The sequence below is a fragment of the Pundamilia nyererei genome, unplaced genomic scaffold, assembly GCF_000239375.1.
Source record: "Pundamilia nyererei isolate P.nyererei 1_Seehausen unplaced genomic scaffold, PunNye1.0 scaffold00334, whole genome shotgun sequence".
In the NCBI taxonomy this organism is placed as follows: domain Eukaryota; kingdom Metazoa; phylum Chordata; class Actinopteri; order Cichliformes; family Cichlidae; genus Pundamilia; species Pundamilia nyererei.
The window spans coordinates 130462-151723 of record NW_005187735.1 but is presented as its reverse complement, the minus strand read 5'-3'; the positions used below and the strand labels follow the sequence as shown (position 1 = coordinate 151723).

The following is a 21262-nucleotide window of genomic DNA, read 5'->3' as shown; positions in this document are numbered from 1 at the left end:
TTTTTTTAGCTCTTACACCTATTGTTTTTTTTTCTCTTTTTTTTCTCTTTTTTTCTCTTGTCACTGCACACAATTCTTTGTTTATTTCTTCTTAGTTGTAAAATGTGCACAAACTTTTATTTATTTATTTATTTATTTATTTATTTTTTGGCCATAAAATACTTGACACATAGCCTTTTGTTTATTTTTTTTTTTAGCTCTTACACCTATTGTTAAGTATATGTATTCCTCAAATATATTTAAAAAATTTTTTTTATATACAAACAGTAACAGAAAAAAAGTTGGTTATGTGGTACAGCCTAAATTTAATGCTTTGATCTCTTTTGGCTGACTACAACATGTTTGTCCTATAGCAGCCACCATAGTACTGAGAAGAGTTGACTGCAACAGTGTCGGGGAGTACCGGAACACATGTACCGCCATTACGTATTTAAAATACAAAATATGAGTAACTGTAATCCGTTACAGTTACCGTTTAAAAAGGTGGTATTTATTTATACAGTTATTTTGTTGAAATAAATGGATTACCGGTACGCGGCGGTATTTTCCTGTTTCATATTGTCGCGGGTCAGGACTGTTTGGGTTTTGTTTGACAGCTACGTTCTGTTGTTCCAGGCGGCAGCGTTACGGTTGCCATGGTTACAGGGTGACGCGGGCCCTCTCTGCGACTGTGTGTTTCCTGGGTGTGAGAGCGACTTTTTGTTGTTGTTTTTGTGCTAAGCTAATAGACAGAATCCTACAGGCATAGCCCTAAAGAATGTAGCCTCATGGGCAGTGTAGTCCGTGCTGCAGGGAGAATGGACTGCCATACCCGTTATGTGTCTGTGAGCGCTCCATCAAGCAGAAACGGGAGATGGAAGCATGTAAATATAATAATAACCACTGCAGCCAAGAAGAGTGCCTGACGAGCCCAGTTGTAAGTAAGCTATTAAGACTCTACTGTACACTGTGTTCGTGTTTTCCTCCGAGCAAACTTGACCCAGACAAAGCTATTTTTTTCGGCTATGAGCCCGACACGGAACCCGACATATTCGCCAGAGGTCCATTTACTATGGTTCGGAGCCGCGGACCTTAAGTAATAGTAATAAATCACATTCATGTAGTTGTAAACAGCATGTTAATATATTAAGTAATCCAAAGTATTCAGAATACGTTACTCTACTTGAGTAACGTAATGGAATACGTTACAAAATACATTTGGGGCATGTATTCTGTAATCTGTAGTGGAATACATTTTAAAAGTAACCTTCCCAAATTCAAATTTTATTTGTCACATACACAGTCATACTAGACAACTGCTCGTGACCTAAAATAAAAGACTATGAATAGGATAGGAAATAAATATCCTATTCTACTGCAGTTATGCATAACTGCAGTAAGTGCAGTAAGTGTTTTTGATGGAATTTTACTGCTTTTTCAGTAGAGCATCATACATAGTGTTTCTCACAACTGTAATAAATTGTAGTGGCACAAACATTTCTAGGACTTTTTTTGTGTGTCTCCTGATGGGCTGGATCCAGTTTATTTCTCCTATATGTATTTTCTCTCTATTAATGGGAGTTTTTTATTTGGAAACGGCAGTGCTTAGTGGCCAGAGAACCTGGGTGTATATGGACTTGATGGAATGTCTGAGCATTTATGAATTATCATCACAACAACAGTAACTCCCAATGATACCATGGCAATGATTGAAAATAACTTTAACTATCTATTATTTATATTTATTTATATATCTAGCTAGCTTGAAAGAAGCTCAACTGTCCTGAATCCCTTCCTACATTTGAAATTGTAAATTTGATCTAAATTCCCAACTCCCGGTACAGCCGAAAATCATGCTTTTGTTTTGAAGGGAATTAGACGGAAGTTGTTTGCTGTGTTTGGATGTTTAACTTGACTTTAGCTAGTTGGAGCGAGCCTATGCTTGACACACTTACCCACACCATACGCATACACAGTGTCGCGGCCTCTCCCCGAGCTTGTTCCGAGATTACGCCGCTTTCATCGGTTAGACAAACTAACGAATCGCCGGTGAAAGACTGACTCTCCCCCCGCCCTGCGCTGTGTGTGACGCTGGTTAGCTCCGGTACAAGCTGGGAATGTGTTTTATTTAACAATTACATGACGACTTGTTCTCCGTACGGTTGCGGGGGGGACGCTTGTTAGCAGGGCTGAGATTTTAGGCATTTTAAAGTTGCACCGTGGGTGCATACAGGCCACAACACCTCTAGCTAACCGAGTAACTTGACAGACAACATCTTGGGCGCCAGTGTTTGTTTCGGTGAAGCCGCGGAGGTCTCCAGCAGCAGCCATGGCAGGGACACGGACAGCTGCTCTGCTGGTCCTGGTGTGTTTACACTTCCATCGCTCCAGCTCTTTCAACCTGGATGTGGATAATTCCTCCGTATATTCCGGACCCGAGGGGAGCTACTTCGGCTTTTCGGTGGACTTCTTTAAGCCTTCAAACAACCTACAGTAAGATTTGTAGCAGAGTGGATGTTTATGGTAATGATGGTGATGGAGAAGCGCCTGTTCAATGTAACCTTTGGTTTGCTTTACTTTACATTATATATGCTTCTGTTAAAGTACTTTACTAAAGTTTTACACTTGGGCCCTTTTCTTTTTTTAGTGACAAGTTCTGAGTTAGTAATATGTTTTTAAGATTTAACATGACAACAAATTAGAAGACAGTCCATTAACAGCAGTCCATTAACTTTTAACTTTTACTTCAGTTCTTTATTAACCAAATTGTAAGGGCATAACTTTCTGTTCACAGCTACACCAGCTGTAACTTTATTTAAAACACAGACAAACAGGAACAGTGCCCAGAGGCCATGTAGGCTTGTTGCTCTAAACTCTCGTCTACTGAAGCAGGGTATATTAATGGTTATCCAGTTTTACTGAAGTGAAAGTAGTTCTCTCAAAAGAACACTACTGATCTAGTTGTTTTCAGACTGTTTTTGTTTAGTTAATTTACATCATTAACAGACTAAGTGCAGTCCCAAAATAGTGCCGATGCCCTCAGTCATAGAGGAGGTTTAACCTGAGGTGCATTTAAATTGTGTTTCCCATATTGTCAAGTGTCATAAAAGTTCCTGCAAAACGTTTTAAAAAAAATTCCCTGGAGTGTGTGAGATATCCTAATAACAGTCTTATCATGTGCCTTGATGCTTCCTGGTCTTGTTTCTTGCTGTATCTTTAGAGTGTCTGCATGAAATGATAGCAAAAAGCTGCCTGTCATCCTCTCTCCCTGCACAGAGTTTCTGCAGCAGTTTTGTAGATGCACATTAACAAACTTGCACCGTGCTACTTTTTATGTATATTAAGAAAACAGGTTTTTCCCCAGACATCTTTAAAACATCATCCTATAACCCATACCCCAGTTGCTCATTTTTGTGTGTGTGTTAAATCAATTCTTGTGGATTTCATTCCTTGTTTAACTAAACATATATCAGTAGGTACCCAGGAAAATGTCAGTTTATTGCAGATAACTCCCTCAGAGCAGAGCCCTGTTGACCTTGGTACAGGAACATACTCAGATTCTGTAACTTTGTGTTTTAACTTAGTATCTAAAACCACTATGCTGTGTAGATAAACATCGATTGCCTGCCATTTCTCCATATTTGAAAAAATATCAGAGGAATGTTGCAGTCTCAATAGACTGACAGAGCGGACAGACAGTTAGAGACTTTCATCTACAGTAGCCTGAAAAACATTGAATCCTTTTAGTAACACTAATTAGATCAGCACTGAAATTCACTGCTCATATTACAGTTATTGCCATGGTCAGAGGGGATTTGTATAATATGATATCAGGACTGAAGCTGGCTGACCATGGCTTAATAATGTAAATATTTCCTCATACAGAACACGGTCACTGTGGAGACTCGTTTGGTTCTAGTTATTAAAAAGGAACTATACATCTTTTTTTTCCTCACAGGGCCTAATGCATATCAAACATTTTGGTTTGCTGAACCCAGATTGTGGTTAGATGATAGGGTGGAATGATAAGTTGTCGCTAGGAAACGTCATCTATAAACCATATGGGTTGAATGCACAGTTACAGATGCCTACTAACTAGTGCTAAATAACAGACAGACACTACAATTTCACTCACCAAAACTGAATCACAAACCTCTTAGATGCTCCGTACCACACCCATGTCGTCAACAGTTGTTTAAACATGGTGACTCCAGTTAGTGAAGCTGAAACCCAGCGGGTACCAATCAGCTACAGCTAAACATGTTGTCAGCATTCAGATGGATGAGTTATGAAAATAAATACAAATTCCCTCATACTAGAATTGTTATGAAGGTGGACGCTCTCCACGGAGGCCAAAAACAGTTTTTACACCAGGCTGTAAACAGGCCTTGTAATGCATCTATGGGCACTGTCTCACATTTAGAGCTATATATTGTGTTAAATAAAAAAGGTGTTACAAACAATAAGCTACGCTAAGTTCAGGCTATCATTCAATTTTTATTAGCTAGTTTGAGGCAGCAGTAGTGGCTGGAAGCTAAAAAAAAACCCCAGCGTAACAATGTGTGGCCTGCAGTAATTACACGTATTGAGAGATCACTTGATTTGTAGCTGTTTTCCTGTTGTTGTTTTACTTTTATTCTACTGACTGTGGTTCCTGTCAGCTTTTAAAGCAACCACGTCAAACAGTAAAACCACCTCGGTCTCACTGAACCAGTAGCCTTTTAGCACGGCAGTGCTTAACGAATTAAAAGTATTCATTTGTTTTAGAAGTGGTCAATACATTAGGTAGTGAAAACAGTTGAAAAGGAAAAATGTCCACTGAATGGCTCTTTATAAACATCCTGTTTCGCACTGCAGGGAAACCTTAATGCTTTGAACAAAGACCAACTGTTCACATGAAAACTGTTGGCTGTCTCTTGCAGCATCGCTACAAGCAGCCAAATTATGTTTTGTATTGCTGAGGAAATTTGTCATGTTACTGCAGCATCTACAGACGGGAGATGATCTGTGTTTCATATGTTTATTATATTAAGAACTAGTCAGTAGGGCATGTTCCAGGCAATGATACTTTTGGACAAACACTCACTGTTGCAGCACTGTGTAGACCTCTTTAAAGGGACACCAATACTACACATGAAGGTCATTGTACCAGTCTTGGTCAGTAGTACCGATAATATCATCTTGTGGTACTCTGGGTGTAGATTTGTAGTCCTGTGTGATTTACGCAGAGTAGAGACATCAACACTGGAAGAAATGAGCAGGTTGAAGATAAAAGCAGCATCCAGTGTTTTCTTTCTTTTCTTTTTAAATTTAGTTTGAACCGTATTAGAGACTAAAGTTCTGCTTTCACCACAGACTTCCTGGGGAGTATGAGTCTTTTGAGGAACTCCTCTACTTAAGATTTAACTGGATGAACCAGAGTTTAAAGTTCTGTGAGATGGTTAGATCCCCAGAAAGTCCTTGCTTTGGTGCTAGATAAAGTGTGTTTATTAGTTCACTGTTCTTCAGTAAATTGAACACACGGCTGAACTCTTGGCCTTTTTATGCATTAATGCATATCCTTATCCTAACAATATCAATCTCAGTGCTAAATATAAAAACGTGCCTGAAATGTGCTGTTGTTGGTATTACTTACATCACAAAGTTGGACAGTGATGACGCCCTGACTATGAGAAGATGGGAAAAATCCCACCACCTCATCACTGCGCCTCAGAACCTGAGCGATATTGAATCTTAATAACCACCAAAGACTGTCATTGAACTCTATAGCAGGAATAAAAACAAAACAAAAACAATGCAGATATATAGCAGTGCTGATGTTCATTTTATGTGTACAGCAATGATTTAAAAATCTGATTTATCGGTCGATATATTTTTTTCTTTCAGACGCAAGAAATCTAAAAAGATTACATTAACATTTGTTATGAGAATTTAAACACGACACTGCAGTTTATAATAATACTGTTTTATTATTGTTTTTTAAGCTGTGCACCGCTTGTTTACACTCTTCCTGACTCTGCTTGGATTAGCTTGTTGTCATGTTTGTGGCATTTGTGTGGCAGAGTGCACTCTGTATAAACTAAGCAACATCAGCACTCGTTTGAAGGGTATTTCTCCAAGCACTTCTTTTTTAAAAAAAACACAAAAAACAAACTGTATTTATTGGCTGTTATAAATATCATTGTGGGTATATCAACAAATAGCCAGAATTAACCAATATATTAACCCTGTCTATTTATCTATCAAGAAATATACATATTCGTATAGCTAATATGCACATTGCATATCCATATGCAAGTATTTGATGAGTTCTTACTCACAGACTTTCCTCATATCGAGTTCATTCACAGAAATGACTATGGCAGTAAAGCTCCCATACTTTGAAACACCAGCTGACTCATGTATGCACCGATTTTTAGACTGAGGTGGTAACAGATGACTGAAAGATTAAGCTTTGTTTCCTAAGCTGAATGAGACACAGTTTAGCCTCTCTTGGTCAGCTTAATTACTACATGAGAGCATTTGTGGCTTTTTCTGTATGAGTTGGTGGCTGTTTGTGTTACGGAATAACGTCCTCTCCTCTCCTCAGGTCAGACGTTCTGATTGGAGCTCCTCGAGCTAACATGTCTGCGGACAGCATTGTGGAGAGAGGAGCAGTGTACAGCTGCCCCTGGGACAGATCCAGCGCCTGTCAGCAGCTGGTGTTTGACAACAAAGGTACCAGAAGACCCCTTAGTTTGGTTAAAACCTCTTCCCCATCACCTTAGGGTGGGTTTAACCTTCAGTATCTCTCCCTCCTTTAATGAAAACCACTTAGAATTTACATTTTAATTCCAGACCATGATAGATATCATGAACAGTTTTCAGTAAGCATATTACTGATTGAATACTGAGGGTTCAGCTCAGCCTGTTTCTGTTGTTTTCATGCTAAGACGCATTCAGGAATGTGCGTTGAAGCAGAATGTGTGTGGACTCGTCCATGTACTGTGAGTGCTGCCTCCTTCTGTTTATCCATGTTGCAATCATCTCTCTCCAGCATTGATCATAATTTAGTAATTTACTGTTTCTCTTTGATTGTGAAAGCCAGATGAGCAGAGCACTGTCTTCACTGTAAATATTTACACAGTGATAAACAGTTAGAATTTGGTAATGTTCTGTGATGTGGGTATTAATCCCTTTATTGTCTTCGTAGAATTTCAGTCATTTTTTTTCTGTGAGGCAGCAGCACCCACACGTTCCAGGAATCCTGGAAGCTTCACACAATAAAATGTCCTTTTCTTAGGTGCAAATGGTGATTATTTCCTTTATATGTGAATGAAATGATTATGAAGAACAGCAGAAGTTGTCAAGGAAATGTTTTTGGTCATGTCTGTTGTTTTTACCAGGGGAAGCCAAAGTTACTCACTTTCAGAGAATATGTGGCATTTTGGATCTATAAATGAGTAAATCTGTGTTTCACAGACTTTTCTGACTACCCCAAATGTGATCCAGAGCTTTAAATGTTCTCGAGTACTAATTAATCTGTGTTTTTGGCTAAAAACTGCTGTACACTGGTATCAAAAATAGCGGATAAACTGAAACTGAGACTAGCTGGTGAACCATTGACCCACTCAAGAACCGTAATTTCTCTCAGGAGCTTAAAGAGAGTTCATATTGAGCTAAGATCTGTCAGGATTTTACTTTGTCATATTCTTTAGTTCATAAGCTAATAACAAAGCAAGTGTAGGGCCTCCCACTTTCTGTTCAGTACACTAATAGTCTTATTGTCAATGAATAATGAAGCTAAATGGCTAAAATAATGAATTCTACCTGTTTCTACAGAAAATGTTTTGAAAATGCAGAGCTGATAATATGTTTGCTTTGAAATAAAACAATGCTTGCATACATGAAGTGTACATTTTTAAAGTCTCCTCTCTAGACTTAAAGCCTATGTGACATTTGAAAGGTAAACAAAGAAAAGTTTTATAAGAAATCGTATCCGTTTTTGTTTTGTTTTTCCCTCCAGCCATGTTGGTGCCTGATGTTTTGCAAAAGTTGTACCATCTCCAAGCTTCTTCTTGGGAGATGATGTGCTCAGATGTGAACACACCTTCTTACTGCCTGACACATTTCATTTAATTTAATCATTTGACTTCTGCCTGCTGTTCTGTCTGGATGTCCTCCTTAATGATTCAGACTGGGAGGTGGTCAGTTGGCTGTAAGAACCTATAAGTGTTTTGTTGTTAAAAGTATTACATTCAGATGTCTTGTTACTTTTGACAACTTAAGAAGGACAAGCTGTGGTGTGTTCACCACTGACTTTAAAGCAGGAAGAATCACACCTCTGAATGCTGCGACACCCAGCACAACACTAGTGGTTTAAATTGCTTTAAATGTAAACTGGGTGTGTAGCTGGTTTATCGCTGGTGTTACCAAGGTCTCCTTGAGTGTCAACAGTATTGTGTCATATAAAGATTTGAAAGATGTCTATAAGTCTTTCAAAACAGAACTTATCCTCTGGTGAAACAGTGCAGTCACAGTGTTTCCAAATCACTGGTGACTGCACGCATTGACAGACATGATTAATAGTTTTCATAACGGGGCTGGGTAACTGTGGCTATATGATTAACTTTTCCTGCTAGCTTTCATTTTTTTAAGAGTAGGTGTTAAATGAGTGACTGTCATCTTTTAGAGTGTAGGTTTAATGTCTTCTACACACTGGAGTGAAATACAAAAACACACCTAAAGATCCAAGGGAGAAAAATGGCAGGCACAGGGCCCTATTTCAGGAAGCCGGTTTAGAAAACTCAGAGTGAAAAACGATACTCAGGGTTGAGTAACCCCGAACTGTCCAACTCGGAATATTCGGTTTCAGAAAGGCTGATAACAATTAGTTCAGTCAACGCGGAGTTGCTTTAACCCCAAGTTAAACGCGCGCGCGAGGATACATAAAGCCCTGATTAGTGGAGCACAGATTAAGCGAGTCACCATGGAGACGGAGGGAAAGAAGGCGCGGTCAATGTATTTTACAGCGCTTGAGGCCGAAATTCTGATGGCAGCATATGCCGATAACATGCAAATTCTGCGGAAAAAAGGTAACACAGCCTCAGCTGCAAAAGAAAGGGAGCATGCATGGCAAAACAAAGCCGACAGAGTCAATGCGTGAGTGTTAATTTAAACCTTGATCTAGGGATTTCCACCCATTTAACACGTTATTTTATTATATTTTATTTTATTTTTTATTTTATACATTTGATTTTGTGATGTGATTTGAGCGCAGGTGCAACTCAACAGGCCCCAAACATTCCTGGCAGCAAGTAAAAATGAAATATAAAAATATAGTCCAAACAGGTGAGGTGTAATTGTATTATGAGCCATAGTGCTTGGTCTGTTTGTCCGATGTAAATCAACTGCAGTTAGAGGCTACATTAATTTCCCCTCTGTAAGCACTTATTGAAATTATCTGAGCACATTACAAGTACATATTTGCTCTGTATGCTCGAATGTGACCCGTTATAGCCAACAGAAAAAAAGCGGAGGCCCGAAAAACAGGTGGGGGTCCTCCACCACCACCACTCACAGAGGCTGAGCAGTTGGCTTCCACATTTGTGATAATGTTGGCAGCATCACATATGATCTTCACAGTGCAGAGAACACAAATTAGCATCCATTACTATAATGAAATAATTTGTTCGTTTGAAATGCTACAGGGAACTATGTACCTGTACATTAATGCTGTGGAAAGACTTCCTGTTCACACAGTCTCCTTCATTTACTGAAGGAGCAATGATTGGAATGTGAGTGCCATCTGTACAGCCAATCACGCCTGGGAACCGTGAGAATAAATGTAAAATTTAAGTAGTAGTTCAAGTATCACCACATCATACATTAAGTTTCGTTCATCCTGATACCTGCAATTTTGTGGCATCCCTCTTTGATAAATCTTGTGGGTCTGTGACCGGGGAACACCACAAACGAGTACAGGAGACGTTTCAGTGCAACTGTAACATTCCTGACTGCCCGACAGACGGTAGCCTTGGAAACGTGCTCAGCGTCACCAATATTATACAGAAAGCTCCCGTTTGCAAAAAACCGAAGTGCAATACAAATAATATGTACAGAACTGAGAGCATGTCCACGATATGTCACATGAGCAATATTAGGCCTGAGGATGTTATTCAAATAAATTATAGATTGTGCTGAAAAACGGTAACGTTCACACAGGAAATCATCAGGAAATGATAAAATGTCCAAACGCGCTCTAATCACTCTCTCCCGGCGGAGAGCTCTGCGGAGAATTTGGGCTTCAACATCTACTGGCTCTTCAAGGAAGGAGCACGCCATGTCTGACACTTCCTACAGTCAGGTTTCTGACAAAGAGGCGGAGAAAGTCAGGGTTAGTTGAAGTAAACCTGCTAGGGGGCAGGTTAGCTTCACGGAGTGTGTCGTCATAGTAACTCACTCAGAATTAATCTAAACTCGCTTTGTGAAACCGAAAACCCAGAGTTTTCGTTAACTCAGGGTATACTTACTCAGAGTTTGCACTAAACCGGCTTCCTGAAACAGGGCCCAGGAGAGCAAAGACAAGCCAGGTGTTGATGTTAGCTGAACAGTATGCTTGGGGCAATTGAGTTCATGTAGCAACCAAATCAAATCAAATCACTTTTATTGTCACATCACATGTGCAGGTACATTGGTACAGCACATGTGAGTGGAATTCTTGTGTGCGAGCTTCACAAGCAACAGAGTTGTGCAAAATACAATAATGTAAACAAGCAAAATACAAGAATGGCTACATCTGAAACTAATAAATATATGTACAATATATATAATAGTATATGCTGACACTGACACATGCTCTAATAATGATGGCAAAGCACTGACTGACCAAAGCGATGAATAAACTTCTTTTTGGGTGCTTTGTGCATAAAAACATAGCTTAAAACACATTCTTAATTTGAGTTTAAGATATACCTAAGCTGAAATGTACAAGTCTTTTAAAGTCTAAAAAAAACCACCCCTCTTAATCTATAAAAGCAAAGTGTGACAAAGTGCAGTGGAAACAAATGATGACGTATATGAAGCATGTGACCTCAAGTTCCACTGAAGCTCTAGCTCCACTAAAGATGTGCAAAAACATCACATGAAAAAACAGAAGCGTCATATTTCCGTTGTCTTTTCTACATTTTTATCTGGCACTCTTTCAGTTATCTCTTTTTCTGCTGTGGTGTTGGGGTAACCAACCAGCTACCTTTGGGTTTTTTTGACATAGTCGTTAAGATTGACATAGCAGTAGTGAATTAAATTGGTGGGATGGGAGATTTGCATTTGGTAACTAAGGAAATTAATTTGTTTTTCTATGCTTACATTTGCCAAGAGATCTCCAGTATACATACCTAACATATTTTACCCTAAACTGGAACCACACTTTCTGCCAGTTCCATTAAAAGAGGACATGGAAGACAAAGCGGAATGAAGGAAGTGTAAATAGCCAGAGACAGGGCAGTATGTGTTTCTTTGAGCGAGGCTGTGTAGTTGAGCTTGGTTGGTATTCTGTGGGAGACCTCAGCCATGAAAATAGGAAGTTAAAAAAACAAACCACACAACACTCCAAAACAGTGACGTCCCGCCCCCTCCAGCATGGCGTCAATATTGCCCGTGCACAAGCTCTTTGCAGACAAAGAATACATGCAGTATCGTGTTAAAGCAGAGTTCATGTTGCTTTCACCATTTAAACCAATAGTGAATATTCTCCCTCCTCCTTTGAAAAATCTGACACTGATGTTTGACACACTTTGAGTGGCACATGAATAAAAACTGAAATCTTCACTGCCACAGTTAATGAAACTGCTTTCATTTTCCAATAAAATAATGTTAGACATTCAAAGTTAGAACCTACAATTTAGCTCTCTAAATTTCTTTTAAAAGCCACAAATGCCAAGGATTACATTTTGTGTTGATCAACAGAATTGCTTTTGCTGCTTTTATTTTGCATTCATAAAACTAATATAGAATAGTGCAGGATTTAGTTGGAAACCTGCAGACTTAAATACCTTCAGCCCTTTAGCCCTATTGGCTTTTTGGCAGAAGTATTCAGTGCTATGTACTGTACGTATATCTGTCTTTAATCAACTGATTTTGGCCTGTAGCTCTACAGCACTGGAATACCTGCTGAACAGTTGGCTTCATGCAGCCTGCTGTTCCAGGCCTCTTATGTCCATAAAAGGTAAATTTGTCTTACATAGCCTCAGTAAGGCTTGTAAAGCAGGCGCCTAGTGCAGGATGTTTACTTTTCAACTTGTTCAACTTCATCTCCTGTTACAGTCTAATTGATCAGCAAATTCCTTCCCATCTGCCTTAGAACAGGACACGGTCAGCACTGAGAGCCTGCAGGCTCGGACAGAAACCAAACATGTTCGGTGACACTCTTCTCTTTTGGTCGTAATGTAGTTAGTCCGTGGCCTAGTTATAATGCTGTGTGTGTGCACACACGTGTGAGTGTGTGCGCGCCCATGTGTGTGCTTTTCCCCACAATAGAGGCCTTTGTTGATGACCTGAGTAATTACTGGCCAAAAGCTTTATTGGACCAGAGAACAGAATTAACTGGAATTTGACTGTGTGTGTGTGATTGTGTGTGTCTGTCTCACAGTGACCCAGACTCAGCATTAATCTGTCCTGACTCTGGTTTTTTCTTTTTTTGGGTTGTTTTATACTGTCTTCAAGAATATTGTGTACAGCAAATATATAACAGTTTTTGCTTTTATGTGCAGCACATAAAATTAGGTCAGAGGTCATAGTAATGCTATTAATAATGCTCGATAGAGCTACTAAAAATGACAATAGGTTTTCAGAATGACAGGAACATGTTATCATAGGATGCTTTATGTGTATAATTGATTCATTTTATTACAACTGGTTATAATCTAAACTATTTACTGAACAATGAAATGAATGCTGCTCACACTTTATCCATGTAAATAAAAATAAAATGTACTGAAAATGATCCCAGGTACAGTACAATGTGTTTCAACAGGATAAACTTTGCGGTTGTTTTTACTGCACTACAAACTTTTTAAAAGTACGAAGCACAAAACTTTTTAAAAAGAACAAAGAAAAAAAAATGTGTAGAAAATACAAAACTTCCCCTAAAAGTGAGCTGAGAGCGAGTAAGTGAGCTGCCTTGGTGGAGGTTTGTTGTTCTCACCACGTGAATGTCGATAATAACAAATCTTTTGGTTAGCAAACAACAAACAGTGTCTGAGTTTGTTCCTTTTCAGATGGTAACTAGCTGGCAGGAAACAGTTGGCATCATGGCTCCTTGATTCACCACCATAATTACAGATTAGGTAAGACTGATGCAAGTTATTGCCAAACTGGGAAACTAATCCTTTTGTACTTCATCCCTCGTGTCCCCTTAGAGCACTCTTTTATCAACCAAACAGTTCTGAGAGTCAAAGAATTAGAATTTAGCTGGAACTGCCGAGGCTGGAGTTTCCCATCCTGGTGGGAAAATCCCAAACTGTCCGTGTGTAATATCTGCCCAGGCTTAAATATTTATCTGCTTATTGCTTGTAAATATTTATCTGATTTCTATGGGAGTCGTCCTTTTGTTTCACTAATTCGGAGCTCAGTCTGTTATTATGTTTTTGTTGTTTTGTTGTTTGTTTTTTCACTCCAGCTGGGAGCAGTCAAATGCCAGCTGTTGTCTCCTGACAGCATTCCTATTATACACACAGTATCAGTCAGTGAAACCTGTGGAATCACAGGCATGTGGATTTGTGTGTTATATTCCTCAGAGTAACTGCTATTTACATTGTATATGTACAAAGCTATTATCACTGTAAGTAACATTTTTTCATAATTCACATTTAAAACAAAGCTTTTAGTGACCCAAGTTCTGTACAAAGTATGTATGGCTACAGTATGTACACACACACAAGAATGTCATTAAATGAAAAAGTAAAAAGTGGGCACAAAATACACAATTTAAGATGTTTGAAGCACCTCCATTGGGTTGTTTTGTTGAATGTTTTTCAATAATTTATTAAACATTGGTTATTATGTGAAGATATAGTCAGATAATTTTGAGATTTTCAAGAACTTTATTAAAGAGCAGTCGAAAAAGGCATGAAATGCTGTGATGGCACATACTGTCAGTGGTGTATAAGACTGTCATCAGTGTGCAAATGCCACTGTAAGGAAAAATGACGTATACTTTCTATTACATGGCATTACATAATTCCAGATGTTGTAGTTCAAATCCTGTTGCTTGTATAAATAAACAGCAACTGTCCATATGCAGTACTGTGCGAAAGAAGGTCAGGATATCTGGACTCAAGAGCAGAAGTGCTGTTTGGTCTCTCAGTCATAGTGAGACCCACTTCTCATCAGCATTGGTGATTCTCTGTAGCTCGGTTGGTCATTTTGAAACAAAACTTGTGTGTTTGCTAAAGTGTGAGGTCTGTAATGAAATGTCTGATGCAGAATGTGAGTGGTCATAATGGGAATCATACAGCGGTCCACAGGTCCATGAAAAGATGACCTTCATAGGGAGACTGGGGAAATTTTGTAGCCTTTTAAAACATGCGTCATAGCACGTGGGATGTGCTTATGTGTAATGGAGAGGGTGGCTATGCCAGTCTTGAATTAAATAAAAAAACAAAAACAGAAGGACCATTAAATTTCAGTGTGGTGTTCATCATTCAGTGCTTATTTGGAAAAACTGTGCTTAAGATGGTAATTAATGGTGTATGTTTGCAGTTGTAGTCATGCTGCGATCTGTCTGATTGTCTCCTGTTTTTCTTCCTGAAATACTCATCCTGTCTGTCCTTCTTTTAGGACACTGGAGATTTTCACAGCACTGCAGTCATTTATAGCCACAGCTGTGTATGTGTCATAAGTCTATCAGAATTCTAAGTTTATCCATGTTTGAATGGTGCGTGTTGGCAGGAAAAAAAACCATATGCTGCCCAAACGTTATTAAACATGGGTCAGAGCTTTCCCGTTGGAAAACTGCTGCACTAAACTTTTAACAAAGACTGTCCCATGTCACATTATAATTTACCAATCAGGAATCTTCCCTGATTAAGATGGAGTCCCGACAGTCGACCATTTATTTCATGGTAGTTATTGTTCATTTGAAAATCCTGGACAGTTTTGTGCTGCTGCAGATTTTAAAAGGGGAAAACGGACATCTTGAGTATTAGTTCAAAATTTGTATTTGTGTGTTTAAAGATATTTTTCTGCTGCTTTATTTTGTGGCCGTTTCTTTTTTTACCATCGTTGTTCTCTAATTTAAATTGTTTAACAATGATCTTTTTCTTTTTGCAGACGAAAGGACGCGTGATGGGGCTAAGATGGAGTTTAAATCCAAACAATGGTTTGGAGCGTCAGTGCGATCTGATGGAGAACACATTCTGGTAAGAAACACGGCACGTAAAATGTCTGAGGAACAGCACTAACTTCATGGACTTTCTGTACAGAGTACCCAGAATGTTTTGTCTCACTGCCGTTTTTTTCTTCCTGCTGAAGTGAAGACCTCTGAACTTTTGGATTGTTCAATGTACTGATCTAGCATTTTCAAAATCCCACAATTCCTGGTTGTAGTATGCAGATGATTAAATGAATTATTTCCATGGTCAGTCCACACTTTCACATATCTGATTTGACCACAGGAGCTGCCCATTTAGAACCATTGTTTTGGGTAAATAAAGTGCGCCTTCTCCAGTGTAGGAGCCTCAGAGTTGTTCTAAAAATCCTGAAACCTTTGATCCAAACCTTTGTGGAAAGGTGAAGGACAGTACAGTGCATATAAGCTAAGAAAATAACACAGCGTCTCATTTTGTTTTCGTCCACTGTTCTTGTTTCATTGCGGTCGGATATGTCTTAAGGTTTTGCATCAGTTTGTGCCAGTGGTGGGTTCTCCACCACAACTGAAACAGAAAGGCTGAAAGGATACACTACACCACCTTGCAAGAGTCCTCACAGTTAATGACTTAGAGGATGAAGCACAGTTTTACCAACAATCGACACCAACCATTTTTACACTGAAATAATATGTCACTGGATTTGTTTTGTCTATGTGTGTGTATGCTCTGTAGGCGTGTGCTCCCCTTTACCAGTGGTCGACCTTAGGTGTCTCTGAGCGTGAGCCTGTGGGAACTTGTTACCTGAAGAAAGGAAACCAGGTGGTTGAATACTCGCCCTGCAGAACAGGTATGTTTGTTGCTTCCTGTCCTAGTATCTGCAGTGGAATTCTGTTCTTACCCCTCCCAGTTCAAGTGCATGATCTCAGCTACGGTGGCCACTGCAGGACAAACATATTTCAGAAAACATTTAGTCCGTTTTTCATAACAACCCGCAGCTGGACATGTTTCAATACTACATGTGCATTCTATATTTTAACATATTTGAGTAATATTGACACTTAGCAATACATTAGGAATAAGATAATAAGTGAGACATATTGTGCGATATTTTACATTTTTACCGTGGAGTTACCTCGAAAACTCTGCTCGCCGTTCATCTGTGATAAGCGCAGGCTGTCAGACTGCTGTTTACCTCAGCTGTCAGTATGATACAAGACAACGTGTCAGTGAAGCTCACTTCTGTTCAGTGACAGCGATACTGAGGTGAGTTTTTGAGGAGATGCTGAATTTTTCTGTCAGCGCGTGCTGGTGGTTTTTGCTGCTGGAAGTGTTATTGAACTTGGGTACTTTTGAATAAACTCTCATACAATGTGAGAATGTAATCAAACTTCACGTCAGAAGTAAAGTGTGATTTTTAGCACACTCCAGCCCAACATTAGCCTATAACCAGCTGTTATTGTTTAGCTGGCTCATTCTCAGATATCCAGAGACTGGAGGGTCGCATTTTTAATTTGCTGTATAGTTTCAACTATGTCAGGAATAAATGAGCATGTTCATGCACATTTTCATGTTAGGGCTCTGACCTATGTTCAGTTCAGACTGAAGTAAGATCTTCAGTAAGGAGGAAAAGGATGAGGTGGAAATGAGGAAGGAAACAGCAGCAGAGTATGAGACGCATAATAAAATATTAAATAACCTCAAAAAATGACTTTTTTAGTTTTTTGTATTTAATAGATATTTAAGCAGTTAGTTTGTTAGTTTTTACCCCACTTTACAGCTGGGTGGCATGGACACTCAAGTTTGTCAGTGCGATAACTCCAGGATGAGGCGACGTAGGAATTCAGACCATAGGCACGTCTACTAAAAAGTCTTGAATGAGTTTGAATCTCAGTGACCTCGTCTTCAAGGTCAGGATGAGAGGTCACGCTTTCTGAAAATCTTGTCATCATATATCATCATATCCTTCTATTTGGTGCTTTATAATAAATTATGCTATTTTATCTCCAGATAAAAACTCACCAGAAGGGCAGGGCTTCTGCCAGGCTGGCTTCAGTGTCGATTTCCTTAAGGTAGGATTCACACACGCTGTCCCCAAATAACCTGTTTTGTAAATTGCCTCAAAGCGCTCATTGTCAACTACGTCAGGAGTTAGTGAGGCTGTCTGCAGTGCTGCTGCTCTTGGAAGTTAGGTGTCAGTACAAATGAACAAATGAGTACCTAATTCAATAGTAATGTTTAGATTAGTGTGTGAGAATGTTATTTTTTTTTTAAATTTTTATCATCCCTTTAGTTTGTGTTTGTGGACAGTAAACAGGTGGAAGAAATTGTAGTTTTAAATGAGTGTATCTTAGTTTACCTAGTGCACCTTGTTTATATAGACAGGAAGAAGCATGAAGAGAGAGAAATCTGTCTGGGATATACAGGGTGGGCCATTTATATGGATACACCGTAATAACATGGGGATGGTTGGTGATATTAAAGATGTGTCACATGGCCCTCTTCCTATTGAAAAAAACAAAAGTTGTATCCAAGATGGCCGACTTCTAAATGGCCACCATGGTCACCACCCATCTTGAGGAGTTTGCCCCCTCACATATACTAATGTGCCACAAACAGGACTTTAATATCACCAACCATTCCCATTTTATTACAGTGTATCCGTATAAATGGCCCACCCTGTAGTTTTGCAGTTCAGAGCCGCATCCAGGAAATTAAATATTGAGTTTTGCTGATTAATATTTGTTTAATCAACAAAACTCAACAACTTGCTGCTGGACGGTGATTTTAAACAAGTCAAGCTTCACACTGCTGGCGCTTCCATAAATGGTTCTGCATAACAGCATTTGCTCATAAAAGAAATTTCTCACAGCATTTTTCATGTAAGACAAGTTAATGAATTCAAAAACGAGTTTAAGTTATAGGATCACTGTAGTACTTAAGATGTATGCTTTGGAGATTCTCATAGCATCTTAATACTTCAGTGTCTGTGGGATGACATTCCTATAGATAAAGGCACGACCAAATGAGAGTTGGAGAAAACAGTGCAGGCTGTGGAATGTTGTATACACTGCACAGTTAAGCGATTCTGAATCAGGAGATAAAAATGCAATAAGTCTTCAGTTGCAGCAGATTGTCCTTTCATCAACCATCAATTTGAGGTTTTTAGTTTAGTACAGCAGTGTCACATTCAGCTAGAATTCACTGCCTCTCTATTTGTTACAACATAATGCAAAATTAATAATGGTAGAAATGAAAGATTTGGGGCGAGGATATGATCCCAGTCAGGGGAGCATCTGTACTGAATCACTAGTTCAGTAAGTTGAACTGTTACCCATTTGGAAAAGAATGTGTTTTTTACTATAAGACTGAGTAAGGAGTGCAAGACAAAATCTGGATTTTCCTTTCCCCTCTCCTTTTTTTTATGTCTTCAGAATGACAAAAGGGTGGTGGTGGGAGGACCTGGCAGCTTCTACTGGCAGGGTGAGTGTAACACTGACTTACGTGTAGGCGTTTGTGTGTGTGTTTCCTGCTGCCACCTTAAAGCAAGTGTGGTGACTCACACATGAAGACAAACAGTTCATTTCCAGGTCATCCAGCCAGCCCTGTTTTCACTGCCCCTCTCTCTGTTTTTAGTTCAGGGTGAACAGACAGAGACCGGCACCTTTTTATGAATGACAAGTAGTAACAAATAAGGCTATGACAGAGCATTCAGGCCGAACACTGTGTCAAAAAGGTGTTTGTATATCCCTCCACATCGTTGATAATATGGTCTGCTGCTCGATGAGGCTTTCAGCTGAGCTGTCAGTGGTTTTAAAAGCTGCTGGATCAGCATGAGCAGTGTGTGCTGTGTCACTGTGGGGTCTGGGGGCAAGAGAACATTTACTGTAACTGTATTTAAATACAGTTTTACGCTAGGTACTTTACCCCTTTCACGCATAGTGGTCACAACAGTGGACAGTTATTCAAGGCCTGTTTTCTTGTATTTGTGTCAGTGTTGATGGTATACTTGCACATAAACCACTACATTGGAGACTGATGTGTCACTCCATACCCTGCCACCCACTCCAAAGGTGATGTTGTCCACCTAAGTGGACTTGTAAAAAAACTATTTGAAAAGTGCATGTTTAAAAAATCATGTTCAAAAATCTGTTTTTTCATGCCTAAAGATGAATAAAAATAGTTAACGGCATTACTCACTGCACCATCTCACTCTGGACCATAGCATGCATCATCGCACGCTTAAGATTTTAATGAGCAGGTAAAGCTATGAGGTGTGTGTGTCTGTCTTTCTATATCTGAGCAGCGTTTTGTAATGTTTGTCTGGCCATCTGATATTAGAGGGTGTGACATGGATTATACCCCGAACGCTGAGTCAGTCACACAATTTTTTTCCCCCTTTATGGTCATAGTCTTCCTGCGCCTTCCTGTGTTAGCCTAATGATTGTTTCCTGTTGAGTCAGCACTCACAGTTACACACTCCACACTGTTGTTTCTGATTTGATAGCTGTTAATGCTGCGTCTCTGTGGCTCCTTTAATTACAAGTTGTATGTTTTTTGTTTTTTTCTTGACACCAAAAGTGCGTCAGCGTGTAAACACACATGTGAAAGAACTTTTTCTTTCTGCCCTTTACCTCCTTCACTTTTTTTCTGTTCCCCTAAATTGCTGGTGTTTTTTCGCTTTTGTCTCTTGTGCTCTAACATTTTTCTTTTCCATCTTTTTTTCTCTCTTGCTCTCTATCCTCACTCTTTCCTTGTGTTCTGTCTTGCTTTGCTCTTCTTGTTCTCCTCCATGCCGTCTCCTCTGTCTTTTCTTCTTCTCTCTCCTCCTCTCTCTTCAGGTCAGCTGATCTCGGATGACGTCTCAGAGATTTTTACCCGCTTCACTAATGATTACTTCACCCGTTATGGAAACACGCTCTCCACCAAGTCAGCCAATGCCCAGTATGACGACAGTTATCTTGGTAACTACACAATCACATACACACCTTCAGTCAGATTTTCACAACTTCTATGTTTATGTCTCAGAGCTCTTTGTTAACCAGTGGGTGGAATCCATCTTTTGGATGAAGTCTGTGATCATCATATTAGTGCTAGTCTACAAGCAGGACCTGGTATAAAGAGATTTTAAAAAAAAAACCTGCTGCTTGAGTTTTTTTATGTGTAAAATAAATAACTGTCAAATAAAAAACTATGAAAGCAAAGTTTAACAGTAAAGCATTTACACAAATTACAACGTTGCAGCTGCAAGCTTTGAGAACGATCCAAACACAGAGGATGAACTTTTCTAGTGTGTCTAGCTTTTGAGAATGTGCCTGTAAATTACAATATGTTTGAATTATATACACAAATTCTTATTTAGAGGTCCTTGTGCATCTTTAAACATTTTTTGAAACGATCAAACCCCAGAAAATTTGAACAGTTTGACCGAGAGACTCTGTAATTGTGTTCACAGGATACTCTGTGACAGTTGCAGACTTCAATGGCGATGGAAAGGATGGTAAGAGGGATAATGAAGGGGATTTATATAATGCAAGTGTACTGCAAATACACCAGTGTGAAATGTTCACACAGTTTTCACACACTTATAAAGAAAAGGCTCGGAGTGAGTTGAATTAATTGCTCTGTTTTTTAAAGGCAGTGTCCCGTGGACGCCCAGCTTCCCTTTTAAAGCCACAGTAAATGTAACAGTGTTGGGTTTTTTGATTTTCATATAAACCAAGTCAATGGCATAATTATAACAGCAATATTTAAAGCAATAGCAAGAAAAGTCACATCTGTAGTTCGATGATAACCAGTCTGTTAGTGTCTATCTGTTCAACTTTTTATGCTTCCACAGATTTTGTGACTGGAGTACCGAGGGGGGAGAAGGCGCTGGGTTATGTAAGTGTTACAAGCTCACACACACTTCTCAATGTTTGAACTATGCCAAGTTACGG

General features: G+C 39.2%; 1 protein-coding gene across 1 annotated transcript in view; it reads left to right on the top strand.

Annotated features, from left to right (window-relative positions):
* Positions 1-1889: 1889 nt before the first annotated feature.
* Positions 1890-21262, top strand: part of itgav (integrin, alpha V) — a 41854-nt gene continuing 22481 nt past the window's right edge. Inside the window, exons 1-9 of the mRNA XM_013915626.1 lie at positions 1890-2472; positions 6569-6696; positions 15289-15377; positions 16059-16173; positions 17334-17395; positions 18758-18806; positions 20165-20287; positions 20779-20823; positions 21163-21206. Coding sequence (XP_013771080.1) covers positions 2309-2472; positions 6569-6696; positions 15289-15377; positions 16059-16173; positions 17334-17395; positions 18758-18806; positions 20165-20287; positions 20779-20823; positions 21163-21206 — 819 coding nt within the window. The 5' untranslated portion in view covers positions 1890-2308. The remainder of the gene's footprint in view (positions 2473-6568; positions 6697-15288; positions 15378-16058; positions 16174-17333; positions 17396-18757; positions 18807-20164; positions 20288-20778; positions 20824-21162; positions 21207-21262) is intronic.